The 25,645-nt window shown below is 37.3% G+C and overlaps 3 protein-coding genes across 6 annotated transcripts; 2 read left to right on the top strand and 1 right to left on the bottom strand.

The window, feature by feature from the left end:
• The first annotated feature begins 2,049 nt into the window (after positions 1 to 2,049).
• Positions 2,050 to 9,222, top strand: LOC126762272 (tyrosine-protein phosphatase non-receptor type 23). Its single transcript, XM_050478909.1, has 12 exons — positions 2,050 to 2,166; positions 2,697 to 3,446; positions 3,506 to 4,727; positions 4,821 to 5,782; positions 5,845 to 6,495; positions 6,553 to 7,161; positions 7,214 to 7,807; positions 7,871 to 7,999; positions 8,061 to 8,242; positions 8,320 to 8,507; positions 8,585 to 8,704; positions 8,769 to 9,222. The coding sequence occupies exons 1-12, from the start codon at positions 2,083 to 2,085 to the stop codon at positions 8,879 to 8,881; spliced, it is 5,604 nt and encodes a 1,867-aa protein (XP_050334866.1). The 5' UTR covers positions 2,050 to 2,082; the 3' UTR covers positions 8,882 to 9,222.
• On the bottom strand, positions 8,864 to 17,195 carry LOC126762303 (alpha-1,3-mannosyl-glycoprotein 4-beta-N-acetylglucosaminyltransferase A). Of its 4 annotated transcripts, none has more exons than XM_050478986.1 (4): positions 17,073 to 17,195; positions 16,707 to 16,899; positions 14,452 to 15,840; positions 8,864 to 14,037 (listed from the first exon to the last, which is right to left on the bottom strand). In XM_050478986.1, exons 3-4 carry the CDS (start codon positions 15,383 to 15,385, stop codon positions 13,124 to 13,126), a joined length of 1,848 nt encoding a protein of 615 aa, XP_050334943.1. In that variant the 5' UTR covers positions 15,386 to 15,840; positions 16,707 to 16,899; positions 17,073 to 17,195; the 3' UTR covers positions 8,864 to 13,123. The 4 variants fall into 4 exon arrangements, with proteins under 4 accessions (XP_050334943.1, XP_050334944.1, XP_050334945.1 ...); XM_050478987.1 differs by having other exon boundaries at positions 17,020 to 17,082; XM_050478988.1 differs by lacking the exon at positions 17,073 to 17,195 and adding an exon at positions 16,987 to 17,005.
• Positions 17,196 to 19,249: 2,054 nt separating this feature from the next.
• Positions 19,250 to 20,407, top strand: LOC126762365 (uncharacterized). Its single transcript, XM_050479079.1, has one exon. The coding sequence runs from the start codon at positions 19,659 to 19,661 to the stop codon at positions 20,352 to 20,354; it is 696 nt and encodes a 231-aa protein (XP_050335036.1). The 5' UTR covers positions 19,250 to 19,658; the 3' UTR covers positions 20,355 to 20,407.
• The last annotated feature ends 5,238 nt before the right edge of the window (positions 20,408 to 25,645 follow it).

Raw genomic sequence — 25,645 nt, 5'->3', positions numbered from 1 at the left:
TATTATTAAGGTGATTGCTACACCATTTTCGAGAGAAAAGTTCTGCGAATTCGATGGAACGATGAGCTGTACGAGATATACGACGACATCGACATAGTTCAGCGAATCAAAAGACAGCGGCTACGCTGGCTAAGTCATATTGTCCGGATGGACGAAAACACTCCAGCTCTGAAAGTATTCGACGCAGTACTCGCCGGGGGAAGCTGAGGAAGAGGAAGACCTCCACTCCGTTGGAAGGACCAAGTGGAGAAGGACCTGGCTTCGCTTGGAATATCCAATTGGCGCCACGTAGCGAAAAGAAGAAACGACTGGCGCGCTGTTGTTAACTCGGTTATAATCGCGTAATAGTGCCCATACACGAGCACACAAGTGCGTTCGATCGGTATGAATTCGTTTGCCCATACACGACACACAAATCCATTTTGCGTTCGTTCTTCACAGAGTTAACACATGCGACAGGCAAGCGGAACATTTCTTGGAATTTATTTCTAATGTAGCATTTTTATCTATTTCATTGTATTTCGTTAATAAGTTATTCAAACTTTTATTTTTCTTACACTAAATATGTATATGTATGAGCGTTTAGGCAAAAAGCGAAAACTTTGAAGCGTGATTTCTCGGTTTTTAATTTTTACGATTATTCTTAACTGACGGGCAGGATAGGAAAAAAACTAAAAGTCGTATGGAATTAGGGCAAAGTTTATTATCATTGACATAAAATTATCTTATACTTAAACTAAAAAAAATATTAAGAAAAGTCAAGTTTTAACATATTTTTAAACAGCATAAAGTAAAATTCTTTTGATCAGAAGCCACTATTTATTCAATTTTTAATAAAATTTTAAATTTTACACATTTTTTTGGAATTTTCTTAGTTTAACTAGAAGATAAATTAATAAAAAATATTAATCTCTTTGAATTTTTTGTTTCCGATAGAAATTGCGACCTTCATCCTGCCCGCCGTCCGAAAATGTACATGCGAGATGCATCGGGTAATTGCTTCCCAAAGACAGAATATCAAAGATTTCGTATCCAAAAAATTTGTGAAAGATGTTCAAATATATAACTATAAAGCCTAGAAATTTCTCTTCAATCAATTATTTCTTTCCCTCCCAAAAAAAATCTTCAAAAAAATCGATTTTTTGAAGCCTCGAAAGCAGGCTCTCCCCTTAACACTTGCCATTGTCCGCGATCTTCACTGTTCGGCGACACGAGAAAAATGAGATTTTGTGCGCCGACAACGCCATACACGATAAACATGTTCGCGCACCGATCGTAAAAAATCAAACATTTTCGCGAACATGGATCGGTACGCGAACAAGCCCATACACGATAAACCGCAAGCGCACACATACCGATCGAACGCACTTGTGTGCTCGTGTATGTTCGCTTTAAGCGATGTCTACGCCAATTAAGAAGAAGAAGATTGCTATATTATATTAGCCAATTATTTATTTGACAGTGCAGTCATTGGATTATGAAAAAACACAGTGTTGCAGAAAAACTGTGGCAAGAAAATTTTATCGTAAGGAACCGTACGTCTCATAAAATTTTTGCATATTCGTTAGAATGTTATTTTTGTAAAAGAAAATGATTTCTATGCCGTTTTCTTTTTCAATGTTGCAAACAGTTGATCTGCTACGAGGTCTGTGGGGCACTTAAAGTGGTCTGATTATGAATTTAAGTCAAAAAATTTTCCTTCACGTACAGCTATTTATGTAATTTTAGTAAATTCTGGTATTTTGACCCATTCACCCCTTGACTTCAATACAAAAATTCTACGGAAATTTTTGCTATCATTTTAGGTTCCAGCAATCTAAAATTAACTAGAAACAGCACATCAATTTTCAAAATGACTGTAAACTAGTGTTATTAGTAGAATAAGCCAATAAATTTCTGACAAATTAGTACTGAACAATTGCAACCTTGCGTTGGCCACAAATCAACCCGGTTAAAATTGCATTTTCACTGCAGTCATTATTTCCTAATTGTCAGTTTGTCGAAAAATTGTTAATATAGATTTTAGCACAGAAATTTCCACATATTATTGCTAAATCGGTAGAAATCAATATTTTTTTAATAATGGAGGCTGTGCCGCGTCTTCATATGTTATGGTTTGTTCTAAAAACCAGCCCATCTGGCACTTCCTTCGCCAATCTAAAAAAGGTGAGAAAATACAGGTAGATACTAGGGTGTTTAAAAATTTATTGTTGAAAATTTTATACAAATTAACCGAAAATTGCATTGTTATGATAATTATAAAGTTACTGATTAGGCCAAACAAATGTTAGGAATTTCCATTTACTCTACAAAGCAATGATATTTGTTGCCAAAGTTGAAAACTTTCAAAGAGAAACAATGAAACCGTGTGGTGGGGTAGTGCATATGAAAATTGAAAATCGTGAAGGTATAAGGACTGAGTCATACAAGTTAAATACGTTTTATTATTGTTCAGCAAAACATTATCTAGTCATAATTGTGATTACCGCAAAGTTTACTAAACAGTTTCGTTTCTGGCCTTTGTGCATTTATTGCGCCGACAATGCTAAAATTATTTTACCTTTCATTTTCACTATGTATAATAAATACAAATATAAATATCAAAATATTCGAAAGAAATCTTGGTATAATCATTTTTAACTTATTCAATCGAAGTGAAACATTAAGTTATAATATAATTATTTAATTTATTTTAGTACATAGCAGAATTTTACCAAGAAGACCCTGAGGCGTACTCCAAAGAAGTTTTCGCTTTAGAAACCCTTCGAAACCAAGCTTTACATCCCGGTAAAGATAAATGTACAATCCTAAAGCGGTACTATTGTCAACTACATTCGTTACAAAACCGATTCCCCCAATTGGCTGAGCGTAGCATGTTCACCTTCACTTGGAAAGATCTATACCAAAGCAATGTAAACGAATTTACAGAATTGCGCTACGAGATGGCCGCTGTTCTTTTCAACATCGCAGCTTCTCACACACAAATGGGTGCATCAGTGACGCGCGGAGACGTGGACGGGATGAAATTGGCTTGTACACATTTTCAATGCGCGGCTTGGGCTTTTGGCGAGTTACGTGAACGTTATAGCAATGTAAACGGCGGTGGTGATTTCATGGCAAATGAATTGCTGGTTTTCATGCAACAAGTTTCATTTGCTCAAGCGCAGGAATGTATTTTAGAAAAATCTTTGATAGACAATCGAAAACCCAATATTGTGGCTAAGGTTACAGCACAAATAGTTGTTTACTATGGCGCTGCATTAGCCGCCCTACTAACAGGTGGTGATGACGGACCAGTAGCACAAGTGGTTGATAGCTCTGTATTTAAACTTTGGAAGAAATATGTGCGCTTTAAAATATCCTACCTTAACTGCATATTATATTTGTATCAAGGACAACATGCAGAAGAGCAACAGAAAATGGGTGAAAGAGTAACACTTTATCATGTAATTTTTAGATAATACTATAACCAATAAACATAAATAACTAATAATTTTTTCTATAGGCTGCTGCGGATAAGTTAGAAGAAGCTCGTAAAGAGTCTAAAGGTTTACCAGATCAAAAGGAAATTAACGAATCTCTTATATTCACAGCAGATGTTGTGGAAGGAAAACGAAAAAACGCTAAAAACGAAAATGAGTTCATCTATCACGAAGCTGTTCCGGAATTGTCTTCTATAACCGCAATACAAGGAGCAAATTTAGTAAACGGTACAAGTTTCAGCGTCACCGACCCAGAGGTAGCTGGAGAAGATATCTTTGCACGCCTCGTACCGATGAAAGCACATGTTGCTAGTTCGTTATATAGTGAAGAAAAAGCAAAATTATTGCGTAAATTTGGTTCTAGCATTGAAGAGAAAGATGCGGAGCTGGCAAGTTTCATGAGTTCCCTGAACTTGGATAATCTTAATATTAATGAGGAAAAGGCCAACAAAATTCCACAAGGAATTATTGATCGATGTGCAGAGTTAAATGCAAATAAAACAGCAATACCGGATCTAATTTCCGCCATGTCCCAATTAGCTGAGATATGTACCGATGTAGAATCAAATCTTAAAGAGATTTCCACAATTCTCGCCGAAGAAGAGAATCAAGAAAATGAATTCCAAAAGCTTATTGGCGTGCAACGAACACCTAATCCACACATAACCGAACTGACGCGTGAATTTCAAAAATATACCGAAGCGCATGCGCGTGCCGGTGAGTCTAATGACACTCTAAGGAATGCAATGGAGTTACATGTGAATAATTTAAAAATACTATCGCGCCCTTTAAACGAGATACAGCAATCTGTACCGAAATTAAGTGCGGAACTTAACACAACAGAGCTTTTCAAAGATGTTAAATTAATTTTAAACAAAGCTAATGAAATGAAGGCGCAACGATCACAATTTCATGCTGATTTACGTATCTCAGTGAATGAGGATGATATCACCGCTAAAGTAATTGCACATGGCAGCGATGAGGGTCTCCAACTACTCTTTGACCGTGAATTAGCCAAACATGAACGTCTAACACAGCTTTTGGATCAAAACATGCTCGCCCAAGCGAATATTTTACAAGCGTTGACAGAAGCCTATGCCAAAGCTGCGCCAATACTGAAAACTCTTACTGATGTTAAGCATAAACGTGAAGCATTCTTTTCATCTCTAGCAGCCTCATACGATGTATACGAAGATTTGTTAGCCAAATCTGCAAAGGGTTTGGAATTTTATAAAAAGTTATCAGGTAAGCAGTAATTTGAAGTGTATTCATTTTCGAGACCTAAGACATTTCGTTTTTAATAAATCCATGGCGCTAATAATTTCGGTTTCTTTACAGGAAATGTTCAGAAATTGTTGACCCGGTTGAAAGCAGCACGTGATGTGCAATCAGAGGAACGTCAGCAACGACTGAAAAACCAGCACACAACAACCAATCCTCCCGCAAATACTGGGAAGGCCGTCACAACAATAACTCCGTCTGCTACAACAACATCGATAACACCCAAATTGCGTGATTATCTGAAATCTAAAAACACCACAGCAAGTAGCATAGCTGCAGCCGGCATGTCCGATGGTATATCAAGTAACACAGCGCATCAAAACTCTCAATACATACCGCCAGTTCGCCCAAATCCTCTGGGTTCAGAAAATCCTACGCAAGCTGTTTGTTCCTCCGGTAATCCGTACACTGCGCATGTAATAAACCCTACCGGAGCTGTACCTGCGGTAGCGCCTAACGAACCGCCACCCCCATATAGTTTGCAACAACAACAATATTATGATCCTAACATAGCGGGTTATACAAATCCAATGTACCAGCAACAACAGCAAAATATTGCTCCGCCAGCTTACAAATTGCAAGCATCTCCAAACTCTCAATTTGCTAACGTAAATGCAAATGTACCAAATTTAACTGGTAGCTACAATAATACCCCCGAAATAGGACAAGCTCAGCAACAACAGCTTCTGTACCTCCAACAACAACAACATCAGATGATGCAGCAAGCTGTCGGTGGACCTTCTACTTATGGACAGCAGCCGTCATCTCTAAATCCTATGAGCGCTTATGGAGCAAATGCAAGTACTTTAATGCCAACGCAGCAAACTTTAGCGGCAGGTTCAAACATTCCACCGGCTCTTGGGCCTACCAGCAACACATACTCTTATAATACTAACACTGATGCCACAAAACCCTTTGCCGCACAATCTTCGGCCAACGGAACTTTTGGCACCTCGCAAACTATAACCAGTGCAGCGGCACCTCAGCAAGCAAATAACTACACCAATCAAATGACTAATGTATTCGCAATAATCATAAACATTTAAAAGGTTATTTGTAATTCACTCTTTTGCTTTCTTAGGTTCAGCAACCGTATTCCCAAGTGGCAGGAGCAAACTTAAGCATACCCACGTCACATCCCTTATATGTAGCAACTACACAATCGGATGCTGCCCAAGCGGTCCCTAGCAAAGCACTGCTGTCGCTACAAGCGCCGTATGTGGTGAATAATTGGCAGCAATCACCTTATTTGGGAGCAGCAGACAGCAGTGCGGCGGCATCTCAATGCCAGCCGAACAATACTTTCCAGCAGCAGCACCAGCAGTTTTCACAACAGCAGCAGCTTCAGTTACAACAACAATTACAGTGTCAATCACAACAACAAATGCAACCTCCGCAGCAACAGCAATCTTTTTATCCACATGCTAATGACACAGTTAATGTTGCCAATAGTGAAAGTATTTCAATTCCTGCATCAGCTCAACCGGGAGTTCAGATCACCTCTGCTACACCAAACGCTGCAACTAACATGCAGCCTTATTCTACGGCCACTAAACATCCTGGATATAGCTACAATCCACAGACGGGACAATATGAATACGGCAGTGGTTATCAACAGGCAAATAATAAGTACTATGGGAAATATACATCATCAAGCACACCACAATCAGTTACCGTTGGTACGACTGATTCAGAGAATGCGACCAAGATAAACGTGGCAACTGGTTTTGATGTGAGTTACATTAGTCAATTACAAGAGACCTGAAATTACAACTATTACATTTTTCAGTCACCCGTTATATCCCATACTAAACAAACTGTGGCACCGGCTATTGCATCGACGGCCGAGGCGTCGAATACAGATAAATCGTCTAATTTAAGTTACTACTCCGCCCCGTATGGTTATCAGAGCCAAGGCATTGCCTCGCCTTACGTCTTACAACTGCAACAGCAACAACAACAACATCAACAACAGTCACTAGCTGCGGCACAACAACAGCAGCAACAGCAAAAGCCGCAACAAACCAATTACCAACAACAACATTCCACTTATATTCAAAGCGGTGCTGCTTCCATAGCAGCCACACAAACAACAAAAAGCGCCTCCGAGTACTCCTTCGGTGCAACACAAGCGGCCGTGACGCCAAATATAGAGACCGCCCCACCTACAAAAGATGTAAAGTCTGGAACAGCTGCAGCACAGTCCAACGTTGAGACAAAACCCATGGCGAAAACCGTTAAAAAGTCAACCAATATTGATTTGCTGACTGATATAGATTTTTCTAGCGCTGGGCTAGCCGTACCACCGCCCATATTGCCGCAGCCCGTATTGAAGCCAGAAATAATAGCGAGTCCGCCAAGTAGCCAAGTGGCCGTTGAAGTGAAGGCAAGAGAAGAGGTAACTAAACATTTTCCTTTTACGTAGTCTTTCTCACATAAAGCACTTTTAGGTAGGCCCTCAGAAACACTCTGCAACAACATTAGCGGCGCCAATAACTCCAACCAACCAGGCAGAGGTGTCAACAATTCCAACCGCTCCGCATTCACCACCGCCAGCAAGTGCAAAAACCGGAGCTTCGCCTATTAATTCGCCGGCTACACGAAAACCCAGTTTTGACAACCTTTCCATTTGCTCTGACTTAAGTTCGCTCGATACGAATTTTGATTGGGACTCGGTTTCTGTGCGTAACGAACAGCCATCAGATAAACATTCCAATTTGTCCACAAATTCCACAACCTTCCAGTTAAAACCTTTTGATCCATTTAACGATGACAAAATTTTGAAATACTTCCACAAAGAGGTTGAGCGTTACGAGAAGATAATCGAGAGTATCAATGTGAAAATGCTAAACGGAAACACCCAATTGTCAGCGAAATGGAAGGAGCTACACGATTTACTTGCTAAAGAGACCAATAAACGTACAACAACCATTGCTAAATTATTTCCGGAAAAGAATCGCTCCCTAGACTGTATTCCATACGATCATGCTCGCGTAAAATTGGATAAAGACACGGACGATTATATAAATGCCGCATACATCAAGGTATTACTCTACTTGGAAATTCGTTCAAACAAAGTCTAGATATGTAACGGTAAATCCTTTTAGAATCTTGGGACTGGCTGCCCGAACCTGATAATAGCACAAACACCGCAACAAAACACCATCAATGATTTTTGGTCTATGATTTGGTCACAAAAAGCGCGTACAGTCTGTTGTTTGCATACGCCAAATGAGGTAAGTAGTAGAAAAGTTTTTTTTTTTCAAAATGTAATGAAATTATGCCAAATATTATCAGATGTTGGATCCTTACTGGCCACAGGAATGTGAAGTTGATAATCATTACGATGATTTTACTGTGAAATGTGTTAAAGTGACTACTTTGTCGCATTGCGTGGAATATAACCTAAAATTGTCGATGCACGGGGCTGATGCGATAATCAGTTTGTCTGTGCTGCAAATTAAAGCTTGGACCAAAAGGTAGATAAGCTAACTTTAATCGCATATCCAGTAAAGTTATGTTATCTGATATCTGAACTAAATCATCTCTTCTGTAGCTTACCTTCGCAAACTATAGGCATTGCACGTAACGCTTTGCAGGCGCATCAACAACGCTGCCTGGAATTTAACACACCAACCTCACCATTAATAATGAATTGCTTAACTGGTTCTGAACGATCCGAACTTATCGCCATAGCAATTTGCGCTATCTTAGCTTTACAAACGGCTCGACCAGTACTCATAAGTATGATTATAGAAATAGTTTGTTTTGCATTAGTATTCCCAATATTTTAATATTTATTATTATAATTAATTTTGCAGATGTCGTTGATATTTGGTACCGTATATGCATGCAACGGCAGAATGCATTGCGTGACATGGAGACTTTGGAGCAATCAATGCAAATTGTTCTCAATCATGCGCATGATGTACTCAATAAACGTAATTAAAATATGTGTACATACTAGCATACGCGCCTGTACTCAATTTTCTTTAATCATTCCAGGCGGCATCATGACCTCTTATCAAATGAAGATTGCACCCCAGATTGCTTCAAAGGAGAAGGAAGAAATTAAAGATCCACTGAACGAGCTTGATCCGTTATGGAAAATGAAGTAGATATAAGGGCGCGCACACTTGCTGCATATGCGAGACGCCGCTTTGACTGATCGTGGCAAGCTTTTAGGCTTTACGTTTTGCCCTTGCGATTCAATCGATTAGAACTGAACAAAGAAAAATGCAATTTGTAACGCAAAGTAAAAAACCATGAAAATAATTGTTAAAAACCAAGTATTTTTATTAAAACGACAAAAACAAATTATCTAATTATAATCGAAGTTATTAAACATCAAATGTTACACTTCAAATACATAAACTTCAAAACTATTTACTATTATTATACATACATATTTATAAACATATTCGACGAATGCAAAATAAATTTAAAGATTAAAAACGTATATGAATAATAATGACAAATTAGAAAGTGGTATTTTCAATTTGATATTTTTGCAATAAATATAGGCAGCTGACATCTATTCTGAATTTGAATAAAACTCATTTTTGTGGGTTTTCCAACAATTCTTATTGTATTTATTGTTTCATTCTTTGCCGCTGTATGTGCAGCTGCGTCGAATATTTCTCGTATATTTTATACATCGAAAGCTGTTTGGTTTTTTGGTAAAAAGTTTGAATCACATATATAAACTGTACTCAAGTGATTTTAGTTCTTCACTAACTCGAAACTCGACAACATTAGCAGCTAATTAGACAGTTGCTAAAAGCAGACATCAAAAAGAATATTATGCATACATATTTTCATAGCATTTAAGAGTAAGTTTCGAGTTATTTTACAATACAGCATATGACACAATTTATATATTTACACCGATTTTTATTATTATTTCTTAATTAAATTTAAGCTGTAAAGCTTTCAAGTGAAAATAAATTATCATACAAAAGGTTTAATTATTTTCGTTTATATAACAATAAATGTTCAAAAAATAAATATCTATATCTATACATTTTAAATTGTTTTGGTTCTTATTTTTGTATTAGTGGACCATTCCGAAGTTGAACTCTGCACACGTGTTTTTCCACATACAAACCCATTTCAATAATTTCAAATATTACTTTACGCATATACTCCTTTTGTGTTATTATATAAATAATGTAAACTTTCGTTGCCAAATTTTTCCGTAAAACTACAATAGTGTTACCAGCCTCACTTCGTACTTAATGTAAGCATTTAAAAAATAATAATGCTTTTGCAAATAACGAATTATTAATTTTACATAAAAGCGGTTATTATAATATTTAGGATTACGCTTATTTTAAATATTCGAGAACATTTTATATTTCAAATAATATCAGCCAAATCTCGTGTTTTCTGTTTAGCGTTAAAAACACTAACAGTACTATTACTATTGCTGACTACCACCTCTGAAATGTAGTAGCAGTGAGTAGTCTATTTTGGTGCAAGTCAAATATAGAGATCTGCTTTAGGGTAAAGGATCTCGCTATCAATTGTAAATTTGAGTGTTATATTTTCGTAATTAATTTTTACGTTGAGAAAAGTGCAAATATTAAATGAATTTTGCTTTCAAAAATGCTAAAAATGTAATTTGAAATCGAAACGGAGGCGAAACCCAAGACAATATGTTATATATATGTATATATAATAATTAGCACCGGAACACCGGAATTGACTCGGATTTCATCCGACCAAGGGCTGTTTTTTCGGCGATCTAACCAAGTTTGGATCGGTAAGGGTTACAATATATTAGCCGTTAAAACAAACTCTTTACTTTTATCCGCTAAGAAGTTAATACTAGAAGCAATTTCCCCTGATACTATGGAAATATACACTGAATACCATTTTTCTGTAAAAAGTCAACAACTAGCTCTTTCTGTACTGTGGTTTTATCAATGTTAGAAAATTTGTGATGGAAGTTTACGTAACTTGAAGGTCGGTTATTCCGAGAGCGTTATAGCAATGAAAATCTTATAAAAATACGTATATACTCTTAACAAATTATATCGTTTCTCTATTTCGAGAAGTATCATAACATAACTTCAAACCTTCAAGGTAATATTATATTATATGAATAAATTGTTTTAGAATTCAAATATATTTCAACATTTATGCTCTGAACTTTGATTTGAATATAGGCACCTTTTAAGAGGAATTATAGGTTTTATATCAAATGTTTTGGAAATAGAAATTAGTTAACTAAATATAGTGGCAATAAAATTAAAAATTACGGTGCTAGTTTGCCCGTTTAAAAATTATGGAATGGAAAATATATATAAATAATAATATAGTTTTTGTTTAAAGTTTTAAAACGCTTGTCAAGGCATACGCCGCTGAAAAAGTGTTATATACAAATTCTTAGAAATTTAGGGGACGCAAAATATGATTAAATATCCAGACAGTTGTATTTAATTTGATTAATGGTGATTTATTCTTAAAAATAGTAATTAAAAAAGTAAAGGCGATGTTTATTTATTTAAGCAAAAATTGTATTTTTCATTTAATATGTACATTCCTGACGAGGCCGCAATTTATATAAAAATTTCAAAAATTAACATTCTGTTTTTTTCGCGCGAGTTTCAAATGTCGAATAAATAATTTATTAATTAAAAAAATTCGTTCCCAAACTCAAGATAATAACAAGTAAAACAGAAGCTACATACATAAACCATATTAATACAAAATCAACGCTAGAAACTTCCCACTCTATATTTACATATATATTCTTTATCGCTGAGAATTGTGAGTAAAAGTGAAATTGTTCAATTATATTAAATGTTTTTATATACGAGTATGTTCAAATAAATGTTAATGTTTTTAATTCAATTGTACCAAATAATTATACAAATTTAATTCAGAACGGTAAAAATTTTGCTGTACATAAGTAGCTGAATATTATCTACAAAAAGATTTGATTTACGAGTATTTTGCAAAAGAAAAGCTTGTGTAATAACACTTATTCGCCATTGTTTTATTAACATTTGCAATGCTATTTAGACTACATGCTAGATATGGTAGAATTTAAACACGGACTTGCAAAATATGGCCCCTTATAATGATTTCCACGAAGCTTTAATTCTTTGCTTTAATTCCATCTAATATTTATTCTGTCATGAATTGAAGTATTTGATACTCTACAATACGAATATATTATTTATTGTGTATTAGTGCCTTACATATGTACATATGTTATTTCATCTTTTTTAACGTCAAATGAAAATCTTAAGAGTCCAAAATATTTTCGCATCTTTCGTATGTACATATACCTATGTATGTTTATAAATTAAACTTAGGGAATTCCGATAATTCTACAGAAATAAGTTTCTTTCCACTACAGACTTGTTCTGTACTCCGGTTTGAAAGCAAAACAAAAACAAATTTTAGAACTTTTAGCATGGAAACAATCACTTTCGAAATCAAAAAGCTTCTTAACATTGAAATTTAGGTCTTGAACAGATTTCGATTCCTGCAAATGCAATGTAATGGAAATTCAGGATACCTTCAAATAAATAAATACAAATAAACGTATCCTGATGCATTTTTGGAACTACCCCATAGGCACAGATCCACATTTTCCTTATTTTATGGCTATAAGCTTTAAGATTACAAAATCGGCAAAATGCATGCACTCATGCATATAGAGACGTAATCTTTTTGAAAACTTTCCATATATACATATGTATGTATATGTACAAATATATGTATATGAAAATGATAATTGTACATATCCATTTAATTAAAAATTACTACTCCATTGATTTTAAGGGGTTGTTAATTTAAAACGGAAATTTTTAAATACATTTTGGTTAGTTTAAAAAAAATATATATATTCGAGATAAAATATATTAAACAACTAATTTGTAGAAGGTTCATAAATATCACGAAATCGTTCCGGCTTATCAACTAATATCAAATTAATTATAAACAACAGTGAAATTAAGGTCACACGTTACGCACAATTAAAGAGAGGATATCATAGTTATATAAACTATGTGTTTTACAATAGTTGCTTTATAATTTTACGCTTTAATTAATGCACATACTTTATGTTCAATTTTATTTGGTCAAAACCTTATTTTCATTATCCCATTTATGCATGTCGCTTTGCATAAACTACTTCTGATTTCAGTTTGGGTCCACCATCAGTGAAACAAGCAATATATTTTTTAATTCATTTCATTTCGTTAGTCAGTTCTTCTACATACCATTTCGCTTGGTGGAAGTTCGTTGATGTAAGCCTATCTATGAAAAGTATGTTCCAATGTCGCCTTTTAGCTTGGATTCGTTTTTATGTTTCCCGCGATGGTATAGCTCGGATATTGTAACAATCAGCTGTTCGTAGAAGATTTATCGGACCCGCTGCGCGCACCATTATTCGTTTCCAAATCGATTTCACTCAAAAGTGCCCAATTCTCGCTGTCACCATGTACATGCAAACGTATCTCTTTGATGGCGCCAATTCTTACATCGATTGCGCCCTCTGCGACACCGAAAGCATCGAATGCACCCACTATGAGAAACTCATCCGTTGTAGAATTGTACGCACTCCATACGGACGAATTTTCGCTTAAAGTATTGGCAGGTAACACTTCAATGGTAGTGTTGTAGAATCGATCCGATGGATGTTCACTATTACCGCTACGAAAGAGATAACGTCGTAGTAGTGTTGGCTTTTCAAATATGAAGCGCACCAGATCACCAGGTTGAGGAAGTAAGCCCCAAAAGTATGTTTCACCGCGATATGCACGCTTTAGCAAATAGTTCTTGTAGGCGACAATATTCGATCGAACTCTTGCTGGTGGATTATGCATGTGAGGATGGAATGCTGGTACTTTGGAACCAAATTGTTTATCCTTCAATTTTTGTACCTTGCCCTTGAGAGAGGAACTAGTACCAATGTGTTGGAATAGCGATGGTCGATAGTGCAGCCAATATTTGGCTCGTTCCGAATTGCAGTGCTTTTGATCTTTGTCAGAGCGACATACTTTCGACTCGATAAAATAGTGTAGCAACCAATCGACTGGTTTATCATTATAGAACATTTGGAAATATGTAATTAGATATGGCAATTCGGCCGATTTAAACATTTTACCAATGAAACCCAACTGACAAAAGTCGAGCAAAAACCACGAAGGCTGGTCGGGTTTTGTTAGCGCACTCTTGGTTATAGCAAACTTCTTCATAGCGGTAATAAAATGTGATTTGGCCAATATATCGTCTTCCAATTGGACATAAAATGTGCCTAAAAGGATGAAATTTCTATTTATTCTTATCAATACTGGAAATATTAAATTTGATCAAATGAAACTTAAAATATGGAGGCCGAATTCTTACAGTGAAATAGTAAAATGGATCTTATTAAAAGTTTTAGAAAAGTCGCAACAAAACACACATCTGAAAACATTTTAATCTGTGGTTGGAAAACGAGACCGTAAGACCATATAAACGCATAACATTATGATTTAATTCAATTACCACGACAGTCGAGTTTACGTCACCACAATGGACTTTCAAGTCAGCAGCATTCCTCGAATCATTTGGAAATATTTTCTGCCATTACTACAACACAAGCAACACTAAATGTTCACATTTTTTTTGCTTTTCCACGTACTAACAGTTGCCATAAATAAAAAAAAAAACTTTTTGAACGACTTACCTTTGGATTGTGCATAAGACATCAAATACGCAAAGTCCAAATTTTGCTTACTACGCCATTTCACACGCTCCAAAGAGTCCTGCAGTGTTATACGCAACGTGTCGAAATTAGGATAATACGACGGCGATGGTGCTATAATATCAATGAGGCCACAATCAACATACGCCTCGAAGTTCAACTCGACTTGTTTGGCGATTGCATGTACAGTTTCCTCCTCTGATTCGCCAATGAACACAATAATCAACGTCTCATTTTGCTCCTCTTCATTCATGTTTTCAATGAGGTTCTGCAATGTGCTCACCAAATATGACTGCTTTTCACGTCTTACCGTCGGTATGCCTAACACAATGCTAACATCTGTTCGACCCTTCGAACGTATATAAGCCGGACGCAGTGATGCCGCATCATCGAGTAAATGTGGAAGAAAGTTGTAGGACGTCGGCAGTCGTATTACAGCAGATGAACTGAAGCGCTGCGTTGTGTGTGAGTGTGTTGCGTTTTTAATTAATTGCCTCGCTTCCGGGCTTAACGATTTCAGTAGAGTTGGCAAACCCGATGCAGGCATTGCCGATGTGCTCGTGTTCATATCATTTACTGGCGGAAATGGCGCTACAGACGCCAAAGTCATTTTTGTAGCATTACTAAGATGTAAATACTGTGAAAGTATAGCCACATCTTCCTGCCGCGATCGATACATCGATTCTAGGTACTGTAGACGGAAACGACATTCGGCCAATTGTTGTGACAATGACTGCTCGGTGGATAGTTCTGGACCCATGATAAATAAGATGATAAGACAGGGAGTTAGCACCAGCACGGCAACCGCTAGTATACAGTTTCGTTCACGCAATTTGAACATTTTCGTTGTGATTCTACGGCTGCGCGTTGGTAGGACTAGTGGAACAAGATCTGTGTGTTTGTCACCGTTAATCATTACACAATAAAAAGTTTTATTCGTTTTGACATGCAATTCACAGACTTTCTTCACTGCCGTTGACTTTGTTAGTGTATGGTTGAAGAGTTAAATCAATTCGTATAGTGCGTTTATTGTATATGTATATAGTCCATTCAATAGTGCATAGCGCTAACTTATATTTTAATATATACAAATACAAAATAGTTTAATTTGCAATTTGCTGAGTACAAAAACTCTCATGACATCTACTATCCGCTGTTGCATCCTTTCCGCCTTTCCTTATTTTTAATCAGAATTCGTTGCTAGCATTACTAAATGTATTTTAAGTAAAATTGTTTTATGCTAGTCGTTTTTTGCCTCACTTTAGTTAACGTTAGATACAGCTGTTGTTGTTCTCATAAGCCACCTTGCTTTGCGCATCCAATCGATCGCAGATGTATAGATGTATTTATGGGTATACTTCATTTGGACTTCTGTAATGAGGCACAAGAAATTAGCAGTATTTACATAAAATCACTCAATATTTTGTATCATAATTTATTTTGGTAGTTATATAAATATATTTATCTATTTTTTATATTGATAGTAAAATATTATATATCATGAAATTATGGTACATAATTTGATTGATTTAGAATTTCTATATGTTTTCAGAGTATCCAGATCACGAAAGCCTTGAGCCACTCCTGTACTAATCAACGACCAGTGCTGTGTGGAATTTCATTCAAAGAATAATTTTCTTTAAAGTGACAAGATATTTTGTTTGTTAGGTAATTGCTTCAATTATGCTATTTCAATGTGATATTTTTAAAATACTCTGTGGAGTACGCAACGTAAACTAACGAGCCGAGATTTATAACCGGCCCATGACGACCATTACGACGACATCGTCTTCCTTCTCGCGAATGCTGTGCAATAGAACCATCACAATCATTTTGCGCAAGTGGTCTTAATTTATCTGTGGTGAGGTGAGGTTGAAATTGTATAAATCTCCTCAGGTTACATACTCCCAGCTTGGCGTTTATGTGTGATGACTAAATTCTAAAATACTTCTTACAAAAACAAAGCTTTGAAAAAATATAAATGCAGCATAATATGAACTCGCCATGGTCTTTATCCTGTAATTTTGCCCACCCAAAATAATATTGTTTCAAGTTTAATGTTCAAGGCCTTTTTCAGGGCAGTCAAGATAAGTACTGTCAAGTCAATTTTTAATATTAGTATATGGTCCGCCACACAATCAACATAATACAAAGTAAATAAAGCACTTTTTTCTTAAAACCACCTTTGGGTTTTCCATAAAATTAATATAGACACGTAGTTATGTATATTTGAGTACCTTTTATTTGCGCAGTCCAAACATTGTATATGTATGACGGAAAAATAAATGTACCATATGTTCGTCGTGTCAATACATTTTCAGCCCAATTGTTCCAGAAAATTTTATTAAACGCGACAAGTTAAATAGGAACTTCTTGTTGGTTTAATGGTCATCAGTTGGATTTAATATCCTTCATTCACAACAAATAGACCTGTTGGTATTAACTTTTAATGCATTATCATTCCATAGAACTTTATAATTAATTATAAAATATTTTCATATTTTCACATTTTTATACTTTATAATTAACGATGGAGAGATTAATTTATACCATAATATATAAAAAGTTAAAATTAAAATTTCGCCCGAATGATTAAAACCAACCGTATACTATTGCAAATTGCAAGTTGCAGTAAAAACATTGCCAATGTTCTCGTATCGAAGTTTCAGGAATCCACTAAATTAAAAAAAAATATGTGAAGATGAAAAAAAAGCATTAGAGAAATATCATTTAATATTGATAGAACTTATCTAATTTAATAATAAATTTGTATAAAAATTAAAATTTAACTATCTATATATAAGAAAAAACGTTAACTTCGGCTGCACCGAAGCTAATATACCCTTCACAGGTGCATTTCTTTTAGTAACTATATGTCTAGTTTGTATGGAAGCTATATGCTATAGTAATCCTATCTGAACAATTTTTTCGGAGATTATGTTATTGCCTTAAGCAGTAATCCATGTCAAATTTCGTGAAGATACCACGTCAAATGCGAAAGTTTTCCATACAAGCCTTTGATTCCGATCTTTCGGTTTGTATGGCAGCTATATGCTATAGTGGGCCGATCTGAACAATTTCTTCCGATATTACATTATTTCTATAAACAATAACTCATACCAAATTTCGTGAAGATATATAATTAAATGAGGAAGTTTCCCAAGCAAGCATTTGATTCCGATCATTCAGTTTGTATGCCAGCTATATGTTATAGTGGTCCGATATCGGCAATTCCGACAAATGAGCAGATTCTTGAAGAGAAAAGGACGTTTGCAGAATTTCAAAACGATATCTTAAAAACTGATGGACTAGTTCGTATATATACAGACAGACAGACGGACGGACAGACAGACAGACGGACATGGCTAAAACGACTCAGCTCAACATACTGATCATTTATATATGTATACACTTTATAGGGTCTCCGACTCTTCCTTCTGGGTGTTACAAACTTCGTGACAAACTTATAGCGGGATTCTGTAACCAGTCTCTAGTCTCTATTTGAGAGATTTTGACGCAAAGTCTCAATTTGAGACTAGTTACTATTCACTAAACAGTCTCTAGCGTTAGTCTCAAAATATTGAGACCTGGTAGTTAGCAGGTCACAAAACTAAAAAGAACTCTTGTCTGCCATTTTGAATATACTGAATAGAGATCATCATAGATATTAATCGATTGTCGTTTCTTTATATTTTGTAAGCAACTCAAACACGAAAAGGTTAAAAATAAATCAATTTTACATAAATTTCGTAAATATTATGAAACAAAGTGAACATATATTTTTACTTTTCATTGATAATTATGTTTTTTGACTATGTTATAGAAAATTAATTATTTGTTATCGACATATTTATTTTCATTCAAGTGTAAAAACATCTCTGAATAATGAATAATGAAATGTAAGTCTCAAAAATTGTCTCTAATTTTGTAGAGACTTGAGTCACTTACAGAATAGTTAATATCATCTCAAGTCTAAACAAAAAAATTGTCTCTAACTTAAAATCTCAAATTTAGAGACTTGAGACTGTCTCAAGTTACAGAATCGCACGGTTAATATACCCTGTTCAGGGTATAATAAACTAAACAAAAAATTAATGGTGTGGCAACACTCTGCAAGTTGTTTCTGTAAAATGGCAGCAAAAACATTTGAAAAGCACAGAGCGCAAACATCGACTTCCGCAAAATCGTGGCCCGAGTCCCCTGATACGACCTATCTTATGGGAGTGCAATGTAAATGATCAGCCAACACCGCTTCTGCCTTCCGCTTTACCGTAGGATGCCGTAGATCTCCACGACATTATAGCAGGAACAGCGAGAAACGCTCCTCCCTTTCTCAGTTGCCGTCCGTAGAATACAAAATGTGTCAAAAGTTGAGCCCGTAGAAATCAGCCATCTTTGTTTGTTTTCATTTGAACAATGTTGCCATTGCTCAATACGCATACATATATAGTTTTGTACACATCTAAGTTTTCAATTACATTTTTTCATAATATAAAATATCAAAACTGAAAACAAACTATTAAAAATAGTTTATATATTTATAAATAATAGCATTCGACTCTGATTTTGAGTTAGTTTAAGAAAATTTCAAACATATTGATGACAATTATTTAATTACTACAGTATATCGAGACTGGCAACTCTGCGTTGTGAGAGAGCAATCAAGCTGACATGTTTCTACGTGCAAAATCCAAATACCGTAGAAATCTACGATATCCTACGGAAAAGCGGGCGGTAGAAGCGGTGTTGGCTGATCATTTACATTGCGCTCTCATAAGATAGGTCGTATCAGCTGATTCGGGCTGCGGTTTTGCGGAATTCGCTGATTGCGCTCTTAACATTAACGCGTTATACTTCATCCTATTTATAAAAGAAAAATACAATTAGATGTTTATAAGAATTTTATGAAGGTGCTATGTTTGTATTAAGATCAAATACATAACTTTGAAAAAAAAACTTTGCTTTTGCATATAGACATAAAGGCTTTATTGGTTTTTTATATTCATTCAACGCCAAAATAATCAGTTTTGTGTGTTTTTCTTAATATTCTTATATCGTGAATACCCTTAAAATAGTTGTATTTGTTATCATTGGCGCGATTTGATAGTGAACAAATAGTACGGTGGGTATGTTTTCATATCGTCACGTTTTCTCACTATTGCATTTAGAGACAAAAGACAACTGTGAACATGGCAGGGGATAAAACACAAGAGAAAGCACCAGCGATACACAAAATTTCATTATCAATTCGGGATGGTATTGAAATTCGTGCAATACAAGTATGTCATCGTGACAAAGTACTAGAATTCCTACGATCACATTACTATCTGGAAGAGCCTTTGACAATCGGAAGTGATCCAAAAGAACAAGATCCGGAGGATGAAAAATTTAACATGTCACAGATATCTCACGGGACTTGTTTAATGGCATTGAATGAGGAACGGATTGTTGGAGTTTTAATTTCCGGGCCAAAGAGTAGTAACGAAGCCGATCATTTATTCGAAGATGCCGAACGATTCGGACCCACTAAATGGGGTACTGCTTTAAAAATCTTAGCATGCGCTGAAAGAGACTCCAATGTCTATGTACGATACAACGTTTTGAAAGCATTGCATATTCATATATTAGCTGTAGACGCAAAACTACGCGGGCGTGCGATCGGCGCAAGTCTGATAGAAGAGATAAAAAAGCTTGGTCGCCAATTGCTTTATCCACTGTTGACTTTGGACTGCACCAGTTATTATTCAGCAAAACTCTGCGAGCGTCTACACATGGATCTTGTGAATGTTATAAAATATGAAGATTATCTGGATAAAGAAGGCAAACCTATTTTCAAACCTCCGCCTCCTCACCAATTCCTTAAAACATTTGCAACAAGATTATGAATATTTAAAATAATAGTATACAGCAGAAATAAAAATTGATTTGATGTATCACAGCTGATAGTATTTCGTATTTCATACTAAAAGTATGTAGGGGAGCACATAGTGCGGGCGGAACCATTGTAAGTTATTCATATTTCAGGTGTCTTCGATTCGCCAACCATTACCAAGGCAGAGAATGTAAAAACATATTAAATTTGCACCTTCTCTATGTTTTAAGTTCTCTGGCTGAGCATGCAAAGAGGTTGTAAGAGCCATGCGGGAACTCATTGTTCATTACAGTCATGGACATAGAAATTGCACACTTTGAGCAAGTTTTTAAACGAACATGAATGTAAAAACAAAAACGAATCGGCGATAAATTGCCAGAACTAACTAGACAGGAAAATTCGTAGTTGCCAGAATGTCCAAGTGGCGATGTTTGTTTAACCATCTACTACATAAAGGCTGCCGGATTGTTCAAAAGACGCAGTTCTAGTTAGAGTGCTATTGAGATAGAAGTAAAAAGTTGAAAGTTACCGTGCGATTCTGTACTGTGATACAGTCTCTAAATTTGAGATTTTATTAGCGGGATTCTGTAACAAGTCTCTATTTGAGACATTTTGAGGTAAATTCTCAATTTGTGACTAGTTACTTTTCACTAAACAGTCTCTAGCGTTAGTCTCAAAATATTGCCTCAAATTTGAGACCTGGTAGTTAGCAGGTAACAAAACCAAAAAGAACTCTTGTCTGCCATTTTGAATATACTGAATAGAGATCATCATAAATATTAATCGATTGTCGTTTTTTATATTTTGTAAGCAACTCAAAAACGAAAAGGTTAAAAATAAATAAATTTTACATAAATTTCGTAAATATTATGAAACAAAGCCAACATATACTTTTTATTGATAATAATGTTTTTGACTATGTTATAGAAAATTCAATATTTGTTATCGACATATTTATTTTTATTCAAGGTTAAAATCATGTCTGAATATTGAAATGTAATAGATAACAGAATAGCAAAATCGTCTCAAGTCTCAAAAATTGTCTCTAACTTACCGTGCAATTCTGTACTGTGATACAGTCTCAAGTCTCTCAATTTGAGATTTTAAGTTAGAAGAACTAATAGGGAGCATGCATCAGCTTCTTTGTAAAATATGGTCGGACGAAAGCATGCCCAACGATTGGAATTTAAGTGTGCTATGCCCAATCCATAAAAAAGGAGACCCCACAATTTGCGCCAACTACCGTGGGATTCGCCTCCTCAACATCGCATATAAGGTTCTATCGAGCGTATTGTGTGAAAGATTAAAGCCCACCGTCAACAAACTGATTGGACCTTGTCAGTGTGGCTTCAGACCTGGAAAATCAACAACCGACCAGATATTCACCATGCGCCAAATCTTGGAAAAGACCCGTGAAAGGAGAATCGACACACACCACCTCTTCGTCGATTTCAAAGCTGCTTTCGACAGCACGAAAAGGAGCTGCCTTTATGCCGCGATGTCTGAATTTGGTATCCCCGCAAAACTAATACGGCTGTGTAAACTGACGTTGAGCAACACGAAAAGCTCCGTCAGGATCGGGAAGGACCTCTCCGAGCCGTTCGATACCAAACGAGGTTTCAGACAAGGCGACTCCCTATCGTGCGACTTCTTCAACCTGCTTCTGGAGAAAATAGTTCGAGCTGCAGAACTGAACAGAGAAGGTACCATCTTCTATAAGAGTGTACAGCTGCTGGCGTCCGACGATATTGATATCATCGGCCTCAACACCCGCGCCGTTAGTTCTGCTTTCTCCAGGCTGGACAAGGAAGAAAAACAAATGGGTCTGGTAGTGAACGAGGGCAAAACGAAATATCTCCTGTCATCAAACAAACAGTCGTCGCACTTGCAACTTTGAAGTTGTAGATAATTTCGTCTATTTAGGAACCAGCATTAACACCACCAATAATGTCAGCCTGGAAATCCAACGCAGGATTGCTTTTGCCAACAGGTGCTACTTCGGACTGAGTAGGCAATTGAAAAGTAAAGTCCCCTCTCGACGAACAAAAGCTAAACTCTATAAGTCGCTCATAATTCCCGTCCTGCTATATGGTGCAGAGGCTTGGGCGATGACAGCAACCGATGAGTCGACGTTACGAGTTTTCGAGAGAAAAATTCTGCGAAGATTTATGGTCCTTTGGGCATTGGCCACGGCGAATATCGCATTCGATGGAACGATGAGCTGTACGAGATATACGACGACATCGACATAGTTCAGCGAATTAAAAGACAGCGGCTACGCTGGCTAGGTCATGTTGTCCGAATGGACGAAAACACTCCAGCTTTGAAAGTATTCGACGCAGTACCCGCCGGGGGAAGCAGAGGAAGAGGAAGACCTCCACTCCATTGGAAAGACCAAGTGGAAGCGACCTGGCTTCGCTTGGAATCTCCAATTTGCGCCACGTAGCGAAAAGAAGAAACGACTGGCGCGCTGTTGTTAACTCGGCTATAATCGCTTAAGCGGTGACTACGCCAATTAAGAAGAAGAAGAAGAACTAGTCACAAATTGAGACTTTACCTCAAAATGCCTCATATAGCGACTAGAGACTGGTTACAGAATCCCGCTATTAAAATCTCAAATTTAGAGACTTGAGACTGTATCACAGTACAGATTCGCACGGTAAATTTTCTGCTTGGAGAGGAGTTCATTATGCTCCTTAACCGGGAGCATAAGCGTCTTACTGTGTAGGTGTTCGATAGGAGACATCAAAAGGCAGTATTCAAGCAGGTCTGGAGTTTCCTCTTCTGCGTACCACTGCATCCAGGCGACCATATAGGTGTTGCGTAGTTGAGGACCGGTCGGCCGATTGCCTTGTATGTTGCCAATAACGTTTCTTTGTCTTTTCCCCATGTGCTGCCGGCTAGCGACTTGAGGATTTTATTGCGGCTCTGTACCTTTGAAATAATCGCGGTCGTATGAGGAGTGAAGGAGCATAGACTATCGAAAGTTACACCTAAAATTTTATGGTTATTTATAGTCGGAATTTTCACGCCATCGATTTCAATATTAAGCTCAAGTCTATACTCCTTCGTCCCGTTCGTAAAAATGGTCGCTGTGGATTTGGTGGGGGAAAGTGCGAGGTTCCGTGCAATGTGGAAACGAGAAAGGTCGGAGAGGTAGCTGTTTACCTTCGAACACATGCCATCGATTCCATTGCCCGACGTCAATATCGTACAATCATCTGCGTACGAGGTTATGGAAACCCCCTCTGGTGGCTGCGGGAGTTTCGAGATGTAAAAATTAAGCAGTAGCGGGGAGAGGACACCATCCTGCAGAACCCCCTGTTTAATTCTTCTCAGTTTGGATGTTTCACCTCGAAATAGTAGGGATGATTGACGACCGTTCAGGTAGTTCATGGTCCACCTCTTTAACCCTGGAGGAAACGTGGTTTTCTCAATGTCCTGCAATAGCGTTGTGTGGTTGACTGTGTCAAAAGCTTTTGACAAGTCCAACGCCAGGAGGATCGTTCTCTCGCAGGGTGGTTTCTGGCTGAGGCCACGAACTATCTGAGGGTTTATGACGATAAGTGCTGTGGTGATGCTGTGCACTTTTCGGAATCCATGCTATGGCTAGCTAGGCTCAAGTGGTGAGTGAAGGTCGGGAGTAGCAAGGCCTCAAATGTTTTCACTACTGGGGAGAGGAGAGTTATCGGACGATAAGTTTCCCCTTTGTTGGCGTGTTTCCCAGGTTTCAGTAGTGGGACCACTCTTCCGACTTTCCACACATCGGGTATTTGAAGAGTGGTCAGCGACAGATTGAGGACCTTGGTGAGATAGCCTACTCCCGTCGAGCCTAGATGCTTTAGCATTAGCATGTTAATTCCATCAGGGCCAATGGTTAACACATCTCTTGGCTTTGTCTACCGAAGGGTGCAGTGTAAACTGCCGGCTAAAGTAGCTCGCGCACTTCTTCGGGTCTAAAGAGGCATGAGCATTGAATTGAACCTCAACTCGGTCGTCGTGTCTCTTCGGATTAGACAAAGCCTTGACAGTAGCCCAAAGCTTACTCACACCGGTGGAGAGGTTGCAGGACTTCAGGTGCTCTATCCATTTCGTCCGCTTATCGCGGGATCCCCGCGATCGGCATGGCGTAAGGTGTCGCGCTCATTAGCTAAAACGGCTGCTTTGGCTGGGAAATTCGGGTGGATTTCCGCTATTGTTCCAGCCGGGATGAAGCGAGCGGTAGCTGCTGCGGTCACCTTGCGGAATCGACGTTCGCCAACGCATACGTCCGTAGGAATGGGTAGAGCGTTAAAGGTGCTCTCAGTAAATTCTATGAAGCCGACCCAGTTAGCTTTATTAAAGCTAATGAAGGTACGGTTGTCCACAGAAACGAAGTCGGGAGGTTTCTCGATCGAGATAATTATGGGCAGATGATCTGATGCGAGAGTTAGCATAGGTCGCCAGGTTATGGTATTTATCAGACCACCACTAGCAATGGTAATATCGGGCGAGCTATTACAGGTGCCCATAACTCTGGTGGGGGCTTCATCATTAATTCGGTTTGCGTAAGACAGAGTGGGAGCTATGTTGCCTGTTTGAGCTCCTGGGGACCGTGAAGGTTCTCTGTTGGCCACTCGGTGTGAGCGGCGGCGCAGCGCGCGAACAATGTGCAGATTGCACAGCCGTAGAGGCTGGTGTCGCAGTATTGCGTAGGCAACATGGGGCCACGTAACTCGTGGTCCACTCCCTGTGAGCCTGAACAGGTCTTAAGATGGCGCCATCCATTGCATATATTACACCTGACCGAGGTGGAGTTTGGATGGAGCCTTTTTGCGCATACGCAGCATTAAAATTTGGACTCAATGCCAGCACGAGTCAGGAGGATACGGAGCAACCCTGCTGCAAGGCATTGCTCCAATGATGACAAACACAAATTAACACTCACCGATCCAAACGGGGTCGGATAAAATTCGTGTCAATTCCGGTACGTAGAACCGGCTGTCGTGGGAATTGCTGTAAAATTGGTCGTAATATATAGTGGTATTGAATCTTTATCCGAATATTAATATTTTTTTGGATTTATGCTGACATAACTTTTGAAGTAAAAAATGATTGAAGTTATGAAGATAAATCTAGATAAGTAAATATTTTCTAACTATTTCTACTTTAATTGAATAAATATTTAATCATGGTAAATTCTTACATTTAATTCAAATAAAATCTTAATAAATGCAATGTAGGTATTTTAGGATGGCAACGTTGGTCGTTGTTAAAAAATTCAGTTACAACGGCATCATAGTTTGGGAAGCTTATTTTTTTCAG

The sequence above is a fragment of the Bactrocera neohumeralis genome, chromosome 6 (assembly GCF_024586455.1).
Source record: "Bactrocera neohumeralis isolate Rockhampton chromosome 6, APGP_CSIRO_Bneo_wtdbg2-racon-allhic-juicebox.fasta_v2, whole genome shotgun sequence".
Lineage (NCBI taxonomy): Eukaryota > Metazoa > Arthropoda > Insecta > Diptera > Tephritidae > Bactrocera > Bactrocera neohumeralis.
This window is presented reverse-complemented; position numbering and strand designations above follow the sequence as displayed.

Bases quoted from the DNA above. Each gene is read 5' to 3' on its own strand.
- LOC126762272 (XM_050478909.1), top strand. From the start codon at position 2,083: ATGGAGGCTGTGCCGCGTCTTCATATGTTATGGTTTGTTCTAAAAACC. The intron at 2,167-2,696 runs GTGAGAAAATAC...AATTTATTTTAG, and splicing joins CCTTCGCCAATCTAAAAAAG to TACATAGCAGAATTTTACCA. The intron at 8,705-8,768 runs GTAATTAAAATA...TAATCATTCCAG, and splicing joins GCATGATGTACTCAATAAAC to GCGGCATCATGACCTCTTAT.
- LOC126762303 (XM_050478986.1), bottom strand. From the start codon at position 15,385: ATGATTAACGGTGACAAACACACAGATCTTGTTCCACTAGTCCTACCA. The intron at 14,038-14,451 runs GTAAGTCGTTCA...TCATCCTTTTAG, and splicing joins GTCTTATGCACAATCCAAAG to GCACATTTTATGTCCAATTG.
- LOC126762365 (XM_050479079.1), top strand. From the start codon at position 19,659: ATGGCAGGGGATAAAACACAAGAGAAAGCACCAGCGATACACAAAATT.